General features: G+C 37.2%; 1 protein-coding gene across 1 annotated transcript in view; it reads right to left on the bottom strand.

Annotated features, from left to right (window-relative positions):
- Nucleotides 1-16,920, bottom strand: part of PKP4 (plakophilin 4) — a 307,598-nt gene that overhangs the window by 82,264 nt on the left and 208,414 nt on the right. The window contains exons 4-6 of the mRNA XM_042781077.1: nucleotides 8,266-8,391; nucleotides 7,960-8,150; nucleotides 4,376-4,928 (exon numbers count right to left, since the gene is read on the bottom strand). Coding sequence (XP_042637011.1) covers nucleotides 4,376-4,928; nucleotides 7,960-8,150; nucleotides 8,266-8,391 — 870 coding nt within the window. The remainder of the gene's footprint in view (nucleotides 1-4,375; nucleotides 4,929-7,959; nucleotides 8,151-8,265; nucleotides 8,392-16,920) is intronic.

The raw sequence follows: 16,920 nt of genomic DNA, 5'->3' as shown, positions 1-16,920 counted from the left end.
GCAGGATATGAGGGTCCCAATCTCTCCACATCCCTGCCAGCATTTGTTATTTTCTGTCTCATTGAACCTTGCCATCAGTGCTGGGATGAGATGGTATCTCACTGTTGTTTTGATTTGCATCTCTCTGATGGCCAATGATTGTAAGCATCTCTTCATGTATTTGCTGGCCACCTGAATATCCTCCTTGGTGAAGTGTCTATTCATGTCTTTCGCCCATTTCTCAATTGGATTGCTAATTCCTTTGGTGTTGAGGTGTTGGAGTTTCCTATAAATCTTAGAGATAAGTCACTTGCCAGATATGTAATTACCGAAAAATAGGAATTTGCTGTCATTTTTGTTATGTACTTTTTTGTGGTGTTGATTTCTTCTGTTTCATATAATTTTCTGTGCTGAGCTCTTTTTGTTTATGAATCGTGTTATCACTTCCTTTGTTGCTATTGCTTTAGCATTTGCTCAATATTTGTGCTGGTCCTCTTTTTTTTTATTTTGATGTGAAGGTTTATCATTTTTCTTTGAGGTTATCCTGTGATGTATAGTTTTCTTCCCAAGTTTAGAACAGTCCATTCTATCTTGTAATTGTCTTGACTTTCCTACTATCTAGAAGTTTTGTACCTACACCGTTTTTTTCCCTCTTTTTGATTTGTAGTTGTCCTCATTTGTCAACTGATGTCTCTGGTTCCCTGTTTACAATTTTGTAGGCTTATTTACTTTGGATACTTCTATATCTAGGTTGGTTTCTGGATTATGTCATCATGTGTGTTAATGGTCAGTTATTGTTTGCTGTTGCTGTTTCTCTGTCCAAAGGACCTCCCTTTATCATCTTTTGTAAGGTTTGTCTGGTTTTAACAAATTCCTTTGATCTCTGATTATCCAGAAATGTCCTAATTTCACCATCATATCTGAGGGACAATTTTGCTGGGTACATAATTCTTGGTTGGAAATTTTTCTATTTCAGGGTTTTATATAGACCATTCCATTGTCTTCTTGCCTGCATGGTTTCCGCTGAGAAATCCAAGCTTAGTCTTATTGGTTGCCCCTTGTAGGTAACTTTTCATTTTTCCCATGTTGCTTTGGGGATTTTTTCTGTTTTTGGTTTTGGTGAATTTGATGATGGTTTGGTCTTGGTGATTTTCTTTTGGGGTTCATTGGACTTCTTGAATGGACATAGTCTCATCTTTCAAAATACCAGAAAAATTCTCTTCCAACAAATCTTTGACAATTTTTTCTGTGGTTTTATTTGTCTCTTCCTGTTCTGGAATTCCTATTACACATAGGTTATTTCTTTTGATGTGTGTATGTTTGATGTTCATGTATCCCACATGAACCTTAGGCTTTCTTCATTTTGTTTTGATCTGTTTTCTGACTGATCCCTTTCCAAAGAAGTATTGAGGTATTTGCCTTCAATCTCACTAATTTTGTCTTCCATCGATTCTACTCTACTCCTTTGCCCATTCAATGTATTATCTATTTCTGAAAATTTAGTATTAATCTTCTGGATTTCTGTGTGTAGATTTTGTATCATTTATAATTTCTCATTTATTTTGTCATTTTGTTCTTGTACTGTCTTTCAAAATTGTTTTAGAGTGTTCTCCTTAATTTTGTCAGCATTTTCCTTGATCTATCTCTCAATTTGTTGAAAGTACCTAAATATAATTCTTTCGAATTCCTTATCAGGGTGTTCCAATGCTGCATCTTCTTCAGGGATGTGTTTTGGGTTTGTATCTGGTCCCTTGGTTCTCCTGCATTATCTTGCTTCTTTGTGTGGACTCTGAGGCATTGTGAACGTATTTGTGTTTACATTTAATTGGTGACTGTATGTTGGAGTGACTTGTCCATGATTTTTTTTTCTTTGTATGTTATCTACGTAAGCAGGGTACTATGCTATGCTCCTCTAATTGCTAGTTGGCAACACTTATACACTCACCACCTGTCTCCTTTCCTATTGTCAGCCTCCCGTATATCCCTGCCATCCTTGGCAAACAGAGCCTATTCTTAGGTCCCTGGAATTGGAGTGAGAATGCTGTCACTTTAAAATCCAAAATGGCCACCCCTTGTAAAGATTCAAAATGGCTTTCCTCTCGGTCACCTTAAATATCTAAAATGGTCACTGCTTATAAACATTCAAAATGGCTGCATTCTCAGTCACTTTAAATATTCAAAATGGGCACCACGTGTAAATAATCAAAATGGCTGCACCCTCCGAACAGCAGAAAGTCCACAGCTCAGGTTGTCTCCCTCCTTGCTGTTTCCCTTTCTAGTCATAGGCCACCAGTGCAGTCATCCCTGCAGCCCCTGGTGACCAGGATTAATCTTTAGGTCAATTCTCAGGTCCCGACACCACTTGGAAATATTCAGGCTGTTGGTCCTGTCAGAGTAGCTGACAGTCCACTCCTTCGACAGTCTCTGTAGTCACTGTTTTCGTTCAGGTTTTTCCATTAGTTGGTGCCTAATCCACTTCTGTATAGTTCCTTTCAGAGCTCAGGGTTCCAGGATTATCTTTGGTATCTCTGTCAACTGGTTTCTCTTTTCTTTGTTGAAGACAGTCTGTGTAGCTTGTCTGCCTATTCCTCTCTCTTACCAGAAGTCTCCGAAACAGGAACACTCTTAAAACTATTAGTGGAAACATAAATCTGTGCACACTTCTTGGAGGGAGATATGACAATATTTTGCAAAGCGAAAAATGCATATATATTTTGATTTAGCAATTCTACTTCAAGAAATGAATCACATAGCTATCCTAATACCTATGTGCTAATATTCAGGAAAAAGAATGCTTATTACTTCATTGCTTCAAATAGCTAAAAACAAACAAAAAAACCAAAATGCCCATTAACATGGAAGTGCTTAAATAAATTATAAAACATCTATAAAAATGGAGTACCATGCATCTATTAAGAAAGAATGCAGTGGAGCTCTTAGATATATTAAGTGAAAAAGCAAGGTAGGGAAAAATTACATAATTTAATTCTATCAGTATAGGAGAAAGGAAAACACAATGTGAATGTGCATTTGTATGTAACACGTATGCTTAGATATGTAAACAAACATTCTGAAACATACATTAACTGGGAGTGGAATGGGTGAGGGTAAAAGAAAAGCTTGAGACTTTCTCCTCTCATTTTATACTTTACTGTTGTCAATTTATAGTACTTTAAAAATATAATACAAAAAAAAACTATTAAAGATAAATTTTATTTTAACAATAAGTACAATAGTTCACATTAAATGGGGAACCCTCCATGAGAAAACCCTGAAGGGAATGGCTATATAATATCAGGGACCAAGTGTCGTTCTGATTTAATTCAAGTGGCATTTGAAAATAATTAATCAAAGTTTTGTCCATTTCCCATTGGATGTGAAAATCAAAGCAGTAAGGGGGGAAATCTACATTCTTTCTATACCATTAAAGTATGTCTAAATAAAATATATTTTAGCACAACTTAAATGCATAAGTAGGTCTGGCTGCTGAAAATTTTTTTTTTTAATTTCATTGTTATTTGGGTGAAACTTTACAGAGCAAATTCATCTCCCATACAGCAGTTCACGTATACTTTGTCTCATGACATTGACTGTAATCTCCCACAATGCCACAGTTCTCCTCCCACTTCTTCCCCACAGCCATCTCTTCCCTGTGTCCTTCCCTCCCATGTACTCCTGCCACCCATGCTGTCTCCCTGTGCATACATAGCCCTTCTATTCTGCCATGAGTGATCTCTCCAAGGAGTATATCTACTTAATATAAATGTTCAGCTTATATGCCTGTTTTTGTTTGGCTGGAAGCTACAGGAGTGAGTTCAATTCCAGACCTGAAGGGCAGCTAGGGGCCATAGTCTCAGGGATTCCACCAGGCTCTGAAATTTTTTTATTTAATAAACAAACAAAACAAACAACAGCTTAGATTTCCAGCCAATTATTCTAAAATGCAAAGAAAGCACATTTTAAACCCTAATCTTTTGAGGGGGATAAATGTATTCACTGCAAAGAAGAGTTCCACTGATATAAATGTGTTACATAACTTTATGTATTAGCTCTGGTGGCGTAGTGCCTAAGGCATCTGACTATTAATCAGAAGGCTGGCAGTCCAAACCCACTAGCCACTCCTCCAAAGGAAGGCTGGGTGATCTAATTCTGTAGTGATATCGCCTCAGAAACCCAAGGAGGGGGTGCTATGAGTTGGATCTGACTCAACAGCAGTGAGTTTTTGAGTTTTATGCATTAAGAATTACAAGCCTGAAAGACAAGCTAGCCTGAAGTCCACAGTATTAAGTTTTCACACAAAACTGGGAGTTTTACCATATTATTTTCTGTTTCAGCTACGGTTGCATGGAAGATTTCCCCCCTGGATCTTTATATACTGCTTATACCTTGTACTCACCTGTCAGGCTGTCTGGCCGTGGTGGAACCATCCTCTCATAAATGTCATACTGCTGCTGTCCAAATTGCTCCATATCGTGAACAGTTCTTTGCAATGAAGGTCCCAGATGCTGTGGTACAGCGGTCATCCCTGAGCGTTTAGGGGATGACGACCCCACCTGGCCTTGGGATGGGGCAGCTACTCGAGTCTGTGCATCCATCAGGGTTAGTGGGGACCCCACTCTGGTGGTGGTCTGGTATTGAGGGGTTGGTCCGTTGGGATTGGAAGTCTGCCGGGAGGTGACAGACCCAATCCGTCGTACAGCTGTCGGGGAGGCGGGTCTCTGTGTGGAGAATGGAGAGGCTGCCCGCTGGGCTGGTAATGTGGTGGAGGAATACACACTAGGGTTCAGTGGTCGGGAGTCGGTCACTGACGGAGAGCCAAATCCACTACCGAGAGAAGTTCTCAGTGACCCCCTTGAAGGAGACACGCCTGTGCTGATAACATAAGAAGGAGACTGTGCTCTAGATGGAACTGAACTAACTCTTCTCATGGCCCGATTGGCTACTGATGGCTGATGAAAGGGGGAAAAAAGAAAACGGGTTTATCCAGGGTTTTGTGTCTGTTGTCATTACACACATAAAAAAATGCACATAGCTCATTACAGAATGTGAATGTACTCTAATTACTTTAGGAATTTAAGTTCCTTTTCCTTTTTGTACTTTAGAGTCAGATCTTAAATTTTTCTCATGGAGTTTTCCTTGTTCTATTTTTTTTTTGTGTGTGTTTGTGTGGTTTAATTTCCAGCTTTCCCACTTCAGAGTATTAAAATCAATGAACAAAAAGAGATCTGAAAACATCAAACATTCCTTTTTCTTTGCATTTTCACCCTCTGGCCTACGTATTTTTATAATAAATATTTTATGCCAAATGCTACACACAAGTCACAAATGTGAAGGGTCACTGGAGAAATGTACTTACATTGTTCCCTGTGATTCAAAGTTTGGCCAAGGTAATGCATTTATGTAAAACAAAAAAAAATGTTTTGAATACATTGATCTAAATGTATCTAGAGGAGTATCTATGATTGTTTAGTCTTATGGGCTGGCCCCATTAACAAAAGGAATGTGTTCTTTCAAATTTGTGGAATATTATGAAGGGGGTTCATAATGAATAGTTATTTGTTTGGATAGCACTTGGGTTCAACGTCCTCCTCTGTGAGTTTACTCTCAATGGATGGCATGACTGACAAATACTCTAGCCAAATTTATCTGTTCCTTCAGTTTCAGTATGGCTTCTAGTGATTTCAGCAATTTTCTCCCTACATTCTTTTTTATCTATGAGCTTTTTAACTGGTGGATAATAGGGGGAAAAAAAATAAGTAAATAAGGGCATCTAAAAATCTGTTTCAGCAGGAAAAGAAAAGAAGGAAAAATGAATATAATTTCTACCATGGTTGATTTTACTACGAATCTATTTGTTGTTGTTGTTATGTGCCGTCGAGTCAGATCTATGAATCTATAGAATCCTGCAAACAGTGGGTCTAACATCCTTTTCGTAATCCTGTGTAACAATTCAGAAGTATGAAGTATGGAGAACTGGCCTGAGAGAAACAGGCACAGGATAAAGATAAACAGGCTGAGAAAGGACAACAGTCACTAGGGCATTGTGCTACAAGTTTAGTAACAAGCTATTCTGTTTATCTCCTTAGTGATTGCTAGAGTGCAGGTGTTATCAGCCCCCCCACATTTTTAGTTGTGGTGATAAGAAGCAGGGGTAAAATCAAGACTTGGTGCTCTCTCAGTTGTCACAAGAATATGTGTGCTTTACTTGCAGGTGGCATGAGCAGCTGGGCTAGCTGAAACACCTGCTCTGAGACCGCATGTGTGCTCAAGCTCAATAACCCTTGGAAGGCAATAGGCGTGGAAAGATCTGTGGAAGCTCGGGAATGGTAAATAAACAAAAGCCATGAAAGGGGGTTCATAATAAGTAGATATTTGGAAAGTTAAGATTTGTGCTTGGATTCACTCAAAGTGCTAAAACTAAGTAAACAAAACCCTATGAGTTGTTGACTACCAAAATGGGATGACACATGGCCAGAGAGTGAGTAAATGTGTTGCCCAGACTACCTGCAAAATACGTCTTACAGACTCCCTGGCAACATAATTCTGCTGTAGAAACAAAGTAAATAAGTAAATTTATCACATTTTTTTTTTCTTTTTTTAAAAAGGTAATATGATCACATTTTGGGAAAATTAAGAGATAATTTCTATAGTTAAGGTAATTACTGTTCAAAAGTATGACTTCTGACATGCTGACATAGACATTTCCCTCAGCAGTTGAGCTACTATGGGCATTTAGTCCAAAGCTTCTTCAGCTTTTCCACCAAAGCACAACAGAGGAGGAAAAATAAAATCCAAGGATCGGAGCAGGCAGTTTGAAGTAACTTGTTGCAAGCACAAAATTTCCTGTTTCATGTTTCTAATTACTTACAAGTTTTTCCTCTAAATCGTTAAGTGAAAATGCCAAAATACCACTGTGTTCATCTCATGCTATGTACCTGGAGCGCTTCCCATATCGCACTGTAAGAAGTATACTTTCAGTTTAACTTTTTTGATCATTTTGTCATTTTCCAGGTTTAAGAAACCACTGGGGAACCCTGGCAGATAGTCAGTCATCTTCACTGGTTACTGCTGGCTTAGGACTCCTACCACTTCTCTTAACCTGGCATATGCTGATATACAGATGTGACTAAAGTAGAAATGAGGGAAGAGCTAAGGACTTCTTATAAGCACAAATGCAGTATTAGTTTTTTTTGGCTATCAAGTTGAAAACTCTAACTTAACAGAATGGGTAAGTTTCTACACAATAACTTTCTAAAAGCAGGAATATATTTATATTTTAGCAAATGGTAAGAAATTTGGTTTCATGGAATAATTCTAGCGATGAAGGTAAAAACTGGGGAGAATGACCTAGACCCATTCTATGCAGGTGTGAGAAAGGTGCTCTCTATGACTCTTTATGGCATATTTTAGCTATAGTACTTTTAGGAACTCAAAATACTGAAGAGACTAAAACATTCCACTTAGTTCTACTGCACTCTCATGGATTCCACCCATCATGACAAACTTGTTGCTTCCAGAAGAATTACTTTCCTATGTTTGGGAATTTATCATAATTCATTCATAGGAGCTAATTACTAAAAGCTAATATATTTTTTAGGAGCTCTGGTAGCATAGTGGCTAAGTCACTTGCCTGCTAACCAGACGGCTGGCGGTTCAAACCCACCAGCCACTCCTCAGAAGGAAGGTTGGGCAATCCTACTTCCATAGTGATACTGACTCGAAAACCCAAGGAGGGGTCGCTATGAGTCGGGGCTGACTCGACGGCACATAACAACAACAACAACAATATATTTTTTAGGTTTCACGCCTAAAGACCCCTTAACATCATGGACTTGAATGGTGTAAAATGATTTTGCTATTTTATCCATTCTATAAATTCAAAATTGTATGTATTACTTTTACTTTTAACACAGAATACTTACAACAGATACTCAACTAGTAGGGTATTTCTGCAAAAAGATCTTGACATGTTTGGCTTACCTGAACCAGAGTTTGTCCTTCAGCTCTTGAATTCCTCACCAAATGGTTATTAGTTGATGCTATGAATGAATGCTGCTGTCTATTATCTGCCTTGCTCACATTCTGGCTGTTGTGGAAACTCCCTGCTTCCTGGTATCCACTGTCAGAGTAAGAATTCATTTGTGTTGAACTTCTTGAGTTACCCAGTGATCCTGCAGGAATGAAAGGGCAGGGAATTTCTTTATTATACATTTTAATGTTCATTCTCAAAAAGAAAATACTAAAAGCAAAATCCAATGCTTAAAATATAACACAACAGACCCTCACTTTCATGAAGAGATGTCTGCTCCGGTGAGTAGAGGGCACCTTGTTCTTGCTCTGTCCGGATGAGATAGGTGTTGGGATGGGCAGTGTCAGGAGCTCTAGGTTTGCTTACACTGGTATTCGGCACATCTGTAAGATGTTAAGTTTAATCAGTTAAATTTAATGATAACATTACATAAAAACTTTCTAAAAAAGATTCAGGTATCTGTTAATAACATTCTATAATCTACATGATAAGACAAGACTATTTTCACCTGAAACTGTAAATCATTTTGAATCTTATCTGTATTAACATGAATCAAAATTACTCAGTTTGAGTATATTTTCCTGAATTTCACAAATGTTCCTATAGTGATTACAAGTCCCAAATTAACTTATATACTACTACATTAAATCAAACACTGAAAACTGGCCTTAATGCCCCTTAGAAAACTCACCTCTTTGGTAATTTGCTCTAAGAGGATTAACATACTGTAAGTGAGAAGGTGGCTAAGTACCTAAAAAAAGATTTTCCATATCTCAGACTTTTAAAATAAAAATTTATGGTATCCATATTACTGAAATTGGTAATGAAATCTCTGGAGGTAGGGCCATGTTTTTATATTATACTTTATTCTGTGTACAATCAAAGAAACTCTACACAGTTTTCAGTGGTACAAACACTAAAACCTTTAATTTCCTACCCATCTGCTTCTTTTATTCTTTTCCCAAATGAATGAAGACAAATCTAAACTGATCATTCATTCTTCCAGCAGAACCCACCTTTCCCACTACCTTGTTTTATTTTGAACTGGACCACTTAGCCATCTCGAACTTGAACGAATAAATAAAAAATGCAACTAATCTCCTTCTTCCCCATTCCAATCTTTTTTTTTTAATAAATTTATGTGGTGTTAAGCATGCCACCTCTTCCTAATTCCATTAATTCAAATGTCCTCTTTTCTCTATTATCTTCAAAATATATTTGCTCATGTTCTGATAATCTTCATTACAAATCTATCTTTGCTCAAATTTAAGCATTATGTTGCTAACAAAACTTTCTTTAGGAATGCTGCTTCTCTCTCACTTCAAAGAGTTAAAGAGTTCAATACACAATGCCAATGATTTCAATGTTTTCATTAGTTTTTCCTTCCTTAAATCATTTATTAAGGGCCAGCCTCTCAGAATACAGTTATGAGAAGAGACCTGTGTGTGTTGAAAGGAGCTTCAGAAATATTTCCTAAAGGAAGTAACATCCAAGCAATATCCACTTAATACAGGAGGCCAGCTTAGAAGTGAATACAAGGCTAATGGGAGAACTGGGAAATCCCATTGCATTCTAAACTTTTAACTTGATGTAAAATTCAATCCAAGATTTTTGCTTGCTTAGCCTCCAGAAATATTCACTGACATTCTTACTGTAGGTTTTTAGCAGCCTATCTCCTGATACATCATTTGACAGTATACTTCTAGGTTGTAAAAGTCTATGACAGTTCTGAATTCTTACATTGGAATTTCAGTAAAGATTACAGATTGTATATGATTTCCCTGGTATATGTAGAACTATGATCTGAGTCTCTGTCAGGCTGATGATACTGAAAGTGATCTGCTTCATTTGTAAGTCCTCTGCTATGAGTTACCAGAGTTCTATCCATTTTTATGTGGCAATTCTTGAAGGAGTTTTATTAAGGACTAAGTAAAATACGTAAGAAAACTTGCTAGACTATAAGAGTTTTCCAGGGAATTAGGGTAGCTGGGAATTATTGCAAAGGTGATGAATGAAATCAGAGTTAAGCTGTAGCCTGCTTTATTCCATCCAGGAATGGAACACTGGAAAAGCAAATGTGAAACAGCAACAAAAACTATAGACACTGAAGTACCACTGTGGCAACCTCCAGGCATCTCATACATGGAGATATGCACTGGTTTTAAAATAAAAAGAGGTCAGATGATTCTTAGGTTCAGCTTCTGCACAAGATAAAACCTGAGACATTGATACATCGAAGCTTTTGGGTTGGAAACACCAGGTGGTGTACAGTGTCAGGATCTGAAAAATTATCACCATGGAAACCAAAAACTAAGAGTTCTGGTTATTCTGCCATCTTCTTTATTCACTAATAATAATAATAATAATAATAATAATAATAAACACATGCATACACCAAACACAATGCTATGAGTTTATTCCAACTCATAGTGATCTTATAGGACTGAGTAGAACTGCCCCACAGTGATTCTAAGGCTGTGAATTTTTACAGAAGCAGACCCAATCTTTCTCCCAAGGAGCAGCTGGTAGGTTCGAAATGCTGACCTCTTGGTTAGCAGCCAAGCCGCTGCACCATTCGGACTCCTTTAATTCACTGTCAGAAACTATTTTAAAAGGAAAAGAGAAAGATACACCTAGAAATCTTTTCACCAAATGGAGTATTTTCTCTCGTACCACGTGACAACTGTGCTCTTTTAAACTCTTCTTTAAGAGAATTATTTTTATAACATTAAGGAGAGCAAGGGAGCTCTGGTAGCATAGTGGCTAAGGCACTTGACTGCTAACCAGACGGCTGGCGGTTCAAACCCACTAGCCACTCCTCGGAAGGAAGGTTGGGCAATCCTACTTCCGTAGTGATACTGCCTCGGAAACCCAAGGAGGGGTCGCTATGAGTCAGGTCTGACTCGACGGCACATAACAACAACAACAACAAGGAGAGCAAGTACAAATTGCAAGATACTTTGTTCCATACAACTTACCAGAATCTCAACGTATCAAAAAATGTGAAACCAAACAGTCAAACAAAATTACTCCAGATGTAATATAACATGTTACTTCTAAATGTTACTCCTTGACTCTTACAAACAGAACAAAACACTTATATTTTCAAATGTAGCATCCCAGAAAACAGAATATGGAAAATGACATTGAAATGGTAACCAGAACACTAAAATACTAAATTCTCATGTACCCAGAATCCAATCTAATTATCTAAGTAAATAATATGATTAAGGTAGGGGGTATAAATTTTGTTCCTGATTTTTAAGCAAAATATAAAAATTTAAAGTTTTAAAAAGCTGCTAAGAGACTCATTTAACATGAGCTATAGAATAATCAATTTCTATACTATAAAAAAGATTTCCAGTGATTTTCCTACTTCTTTAGTGGAGTCCAAAGATATGACATATAGATGTCTGCAAAGATCATGAGATCCTAAAAGCTCTTCTGAAGCATTAAAAGAAAGTGAAATCATTTTCAGAATAATTTTATATTATTTACTGTTTCTCTGAAGATTGGTAATTTACACATTAAATATAGGCAAGTATAAATGTAGACATGTACAACCCTTAGACCTCAGATAAAAAGACCCATTTCCTAATTATTAAAGTACTACATACTAGTATGGTAAGGTTATATCTATTAAATTTACATTATTTATGCAATCTTGCAATAAAAAGAATGTCTTTAAAAAATATTTGCTATGACTGCTAACCAGAAGGAAGGAAGGAATATTTAGCAATCTACTTTTGTAGACATACTGCCTTGGAAACCCAAGGAAGGGTTGCTATGATTCAGAACTGACTTGACGGCAGTGGTTTTTTTTTTTTTTTTTTTAAGTGGAGAATGAAAGAAGACATTAGTTAAATTCACTAGAGAAAGTAGAGACATATAAGATGTGGTTAATTATTTTGTGACCAATGCTTAAACTATAATTAAATAGTTGCAAGTAAATAGGCATGCTGTGATTTAGCAGGATCAGAACATGAAATTAAGACATTTTTATAAGTACAAACGACAAGCACAATGTTAATGCTCCTTCTTTAATCTATGTACTTAAGAACTTGGGCTACTTTTTAAAAACTCACAAATATGCCTTCTGGGACACCAGAAATACACCACTGGACATTTTCATACATCAAATTAGCATCCATTGAGAAAATATATGTCTGAAAATATAGAACTTGAACACACTTCAAGATAGAATAAAATACCTATCTGCATCTAAGACTGGAAAATTAGTGAAAGCATGGTCCTTGTCTGTTACACTTCATCTGAGTGTCCCCCTGCTTTCTTTTTTTTTCCCCCAAAGGCAGTTCATTAGAAAAAGTAGAAGGTGGTTACATCTGAGGGAAATATTACTGGATAAGGGATAATAATGCTGTAGAGCTGTAAGACTCCAGTATATTATCTACCTCATTAAGCTCATGGTGAAAGATGAAATAAAAATGAATTATTTTATCTCATCTGTGATGTACATCCCCAAATATGCATAAATTGTACATCAAAATAGGCTCAGTAAAGAGTCTGAGGTCTCCCTAAAGAACTTGCAATTATTAAAATGTCTCTGCTCTGTTAATATGTGTCTTGCTGTTTATACTGTATGAAAGGAGGAAGGTCTGCACTGTGTGTAAAATCACCATGGAAACAGGGCCTTGAGATCAGTAAGGAGATTTTTAGTGTAGATAGGTAGATAGATAGATGATATACACATATTTAACTCTATAATGATTTTTTCACAGTGCAGAACTCTATAACCTCCTACGAGGGTTCTCTTCTTTGTGCCTGCTCTGAGTTACTAGGGTATTTAGGGGCTTACCCTTAGGTGAAAAATAGCTGCAGTGTCAGTTTTGGCAGGACTCTTAGGATGGTTGTAGCACACAATGTTAAGGCAGACAATATTCTCTTTGACAGGAATCAGACCGACTACATCTGTGGCAAGAGGCAATGGAGAAGCTCAATATCTTCAGCCAAAACAAGGCCAGGAGCTGACTGTGGAACAGACCATCAATTGCTCACATGCATGTTCAAGTTAAAGCTGAAGACAATTAAAACAAGTCCACGAGAGCCAAAAGCTTGATTATATCCCTCCTGAATTTACAGGCCAATTTAAGAATATTACAGATACTTGGAGTTTGTTGACTCAAATATAAACTATTACACAGATGACATCCTTTAACAGTTGGATTTTGGTAAAAGTAAACAGTTAAGAGAAGGGAGGAAAGAAAACTGTTTCTTGAAATGATTTCCAGTGTGGTTCTATTGAGTATATCTAGGTTTTAGGGTCTTAAACACATAGTTATCTTTTAAATATTATTAAAACAATGGTCCTAAAATATTTTACTCAACTACAACATGTGTAGAATGCCTAGGAAAATAGAAAGCATTAATGAAGTATCTTCTAGTTCCTTTAAACTTTGCTATAAACAGCAATAAATCTGCCTTGATGTCCAGAGCAAAAGTATATCTGGCTAGAAAGAGCAAAGATGGAAACTGAATAACACCCTCCCTGAAAATGACTGGGTAATAGAAGAAATGAAAGTGAAATTAACGAGAATGAAAACACAACATACTAAAATCCTTGGGACACAGCAAAAGCAGTGATCAGAGGCCAACTTATAGTAATAAACGTACACACCAAAAAAAAAAAACCACCTTAACCCAACATCTCCAACAATTAGAGGAAGAGCAGCAAAAAAGTCTACAGTCACCAGAAGAAAAGAACTAATAAAAATCTGAGCAGAAATAAATGAAAAAGAAAATAAAAGACAACAGAAAAAATCAACAAGACTAGAAGTTGGTTCTTTGCAAAGATTAATAAAATTGACAAACCACTGGTAAATTTAACAAAGGAAAAGAGGAAGAGAATACAAATAACATGAATATGAAACGAAATGGCTGACATCACAACAGAACCAACTGAAATGAAAAGGATAATATCAGGATACTGGGAGCTCTGGTAGCGTAGTGCCAAAGGCACTTGACTATTAAACAGAAGGCTGGTGGTTCAAACCTACCAGCCACTCCTTGGAAGGAAGATGGGGCAATCTACTTCCGTAGTGATACTGCCTCGGAAACCCACAGAGGAGTCTCTATGAATCAGGTCCGACTCGATGGCACGTAACAAAAACAACAACAATGAAAAACTATACTCCAACAAATTCGAAAATCTAGAAGAAATGGACAGATTTCTAGAAACGTACTACTGACCTAAACAGAGGCTGAGGTGGAAAATTTAAACTGACTCATAATAGAAGAAACTGAACAGGTCATAAAAAAAATTACCAACAACAACAACAAAAAGCCCTGGCCCAGATGGTTTCACTGGAGAATTCTACCGAACATTCAGAGAAGAACTGACACTAATCCTACTAAAACTATTCCAGAACACAGAAAAGGACAGAATCCTCCCGAATTCATTTTATGAAGCAAGCATAACTTTGATACCAAAACCAGGCAAAGACATCACTCAAAAGGAAAACTACAGATTAATATCCCTCATGAATATAGATGCAAAAATCTTCCAAGAAAATGCTAGCCAACCGACTCCAATAACATATCAAAAGAAGAAATACATCATGACCAAGTGGGATTTATATCAGGTATGGAAAGATGGTTCAACATTGGAATAACAATCAACGCCATCCATCACATAAATAAAACAAAGGAAAAGAACCACATGATCATATCAATCGATGAAGAAAAGGCGTTTGATAAAATCCAACACCATTGCTGATAAAAACTTCCACTAAAATAGGAATAGAAGGGAAATTCCTCAACATAATAAAGGGCATATCTGCAAAACCAAAAGCCAACATTATTCTCAATGAAGAAAGACTGAAACCATTCCCCTTGCCAACAGGAACCAAACAAGGACACCCTCTATCACCACTTCTATTCAACATTGTACTGGAAGTCCTAGCCAGAGCAATAAGTCAAGAAAGGGAAATCAAAGGCATCCAAATTGGTAAGGAAGAAGTAAAACAATCCCTTATTTGCTGATGATATGATCTTATACATAGAAAACCCAAGACACTCAGCAAGAAAACTACTGGAACTAATTGAGAGATTTAGCATCATGGCAGGATACAAGATCAACTTCCAAAAATCACTTGGATTCCTCTACATCAGCAAAGAGATTGCTGAAAAAGAAATAAGGAAATCAATACCATGTACAATAGCTACCAAAAAAAAATTAAAATACTTGGGAACAAATCTCACTAGGGACATAAAAGACCTGTACAAAGAAAACTACAAAACACTACTTCAGGAAACCATAAGAGATCTACATAAATGGAAGAACATACCATGCTTGTAGATAGGAAGATTGAACATTGTGAAAATGTCATTTCTACCCAAAGCAATCTATACATTCAATGTAATCCCAATCCAGATCCCATCAGCATTCTTTAAGGATATGGAAAAACCAACCACTAATTTTATATAGAAAAGAAAGAGACCTCAAATAAGCAAAGCACTACTGAAGAAGAACAAAGTAGGAGGTCTCACACTCCCAGATCTCAAAACCTACTATACAACCACAGTAGTCAAAATAGCCTGGTACTGGTAAATGACAGACACATAGACCAGTGGAGCAGTTTGGAAACCCAGAAATAGATTCATCACCTATTGTCAGCTGATTTTTGACAAAGGGCTGAAATCCATTACATGGAGGAAGAGATGGTTTCTTTAACAAATGGTGCTGGCAAAACTGGATATCTATTTGCAGAAAAATGAAACAAGATCCGTACGTCACACCATACACAAAAACTAACTCCAGAAGGATCAGACTTAAACGTGAAAACTAAAACTATAAGGTTCCTCAAGGGAAAAAAAAAAAGGGGGGGGCGGCTAATTTAGGAGTCCTAATTTATGGCATAGGAGCTCTGGTAGCATAGTGCCTAGACACTTGACTGCTAACCAGAAGGCTGGCGGTTCAAACCCACCAATCACTCCTCGGAAGGAAGGTTGGGCAATCCTACTTCTGTAGTGATACTGCCTCGGAAAGCCAAGGAGGGGTCGCTATGAGTCGGGGCCAACTCGATGGCACATAACAACAACAACAACAACAACAATTTATGGCATAAATAGACTGTCAAGTATAACCCAAAATGCACACAGCAGAAGACAAACTAGATGAACGGGACTGTCCAAAAATTAAATTTTTATGTGCTTCAAAAGACTTCTCCAAAAGAGTAAGAAGGGAACCTACAGATTGGGAAAAAATATTCAGCAACGACATTACTGACAAGGGACTTATCTCTAAAATTTATAGAAAACTCCAACACCTACACAACAAAAAGATTAACAATCTAATTAAAAAATGGGCAGAAAACATGAATATATACTTCACCAAAGAGGATATTCAGGCAGCCAGCAAATACATGAAGAAATGCTCATGATCACTAGCCATCAGACAGATGCAAATCAAAACAATGAGATACCATCTCACCCCAGCACTAGTAGCAAAGTTCAACAAGACAGAAAATAACAAATGCTGGCAAGGATGTGGAGAGATAGGGACTCTCGTACACTGCTGCTGGGACTGTAAAATGATACAACCACTGTGGAAAGCAGTATGGTGATTCCTTAAAAAGCTGGGATTAGAAATATCTTTTGACCCAGCAATCCCATTACTAGGTAAAACTCCTAAAGAAGGAAGAGCCAGGACAAGAACAGATATATGCACACCCATGCTCATCGCAGCACTATTTACAATAGCCAAAAGAGGGTCACATCCTACATGACCGTCATGGATAACCAAACTACGGTACATACACACAATTGAATACCATGTATTATGCAATGCTAAGCTCTGGCAGTATAGTGGCTAAGACACTTGCCTGCTAACCAGACGGCTGGCGGTTCAAACCCACCAGCCACTCCTCGGAAGGAAGGTTGGGCAATCCTACTTC

Source organism: Orycteropus afer, unplaced genomic scaffold, assembly GCF_000298275.1.
Source record: "Orycteropus afer afer isolate SDZICR_OR568_19922 unplaced genomic scaffold, OryAfe1.0 scaffold00084, whole genome shotgun sequence".
Classification (NCBI taxonomy): domain Eukaryota; kingdom Metazoa; phylum Chordata; class Mammalia; order Tubulidentata; family Orycteropodidae; genus Orycteropus; species Orycteropus afer.
This window is presented reverse-complemented; position numbering and strand designations above follow the sequence as displayed.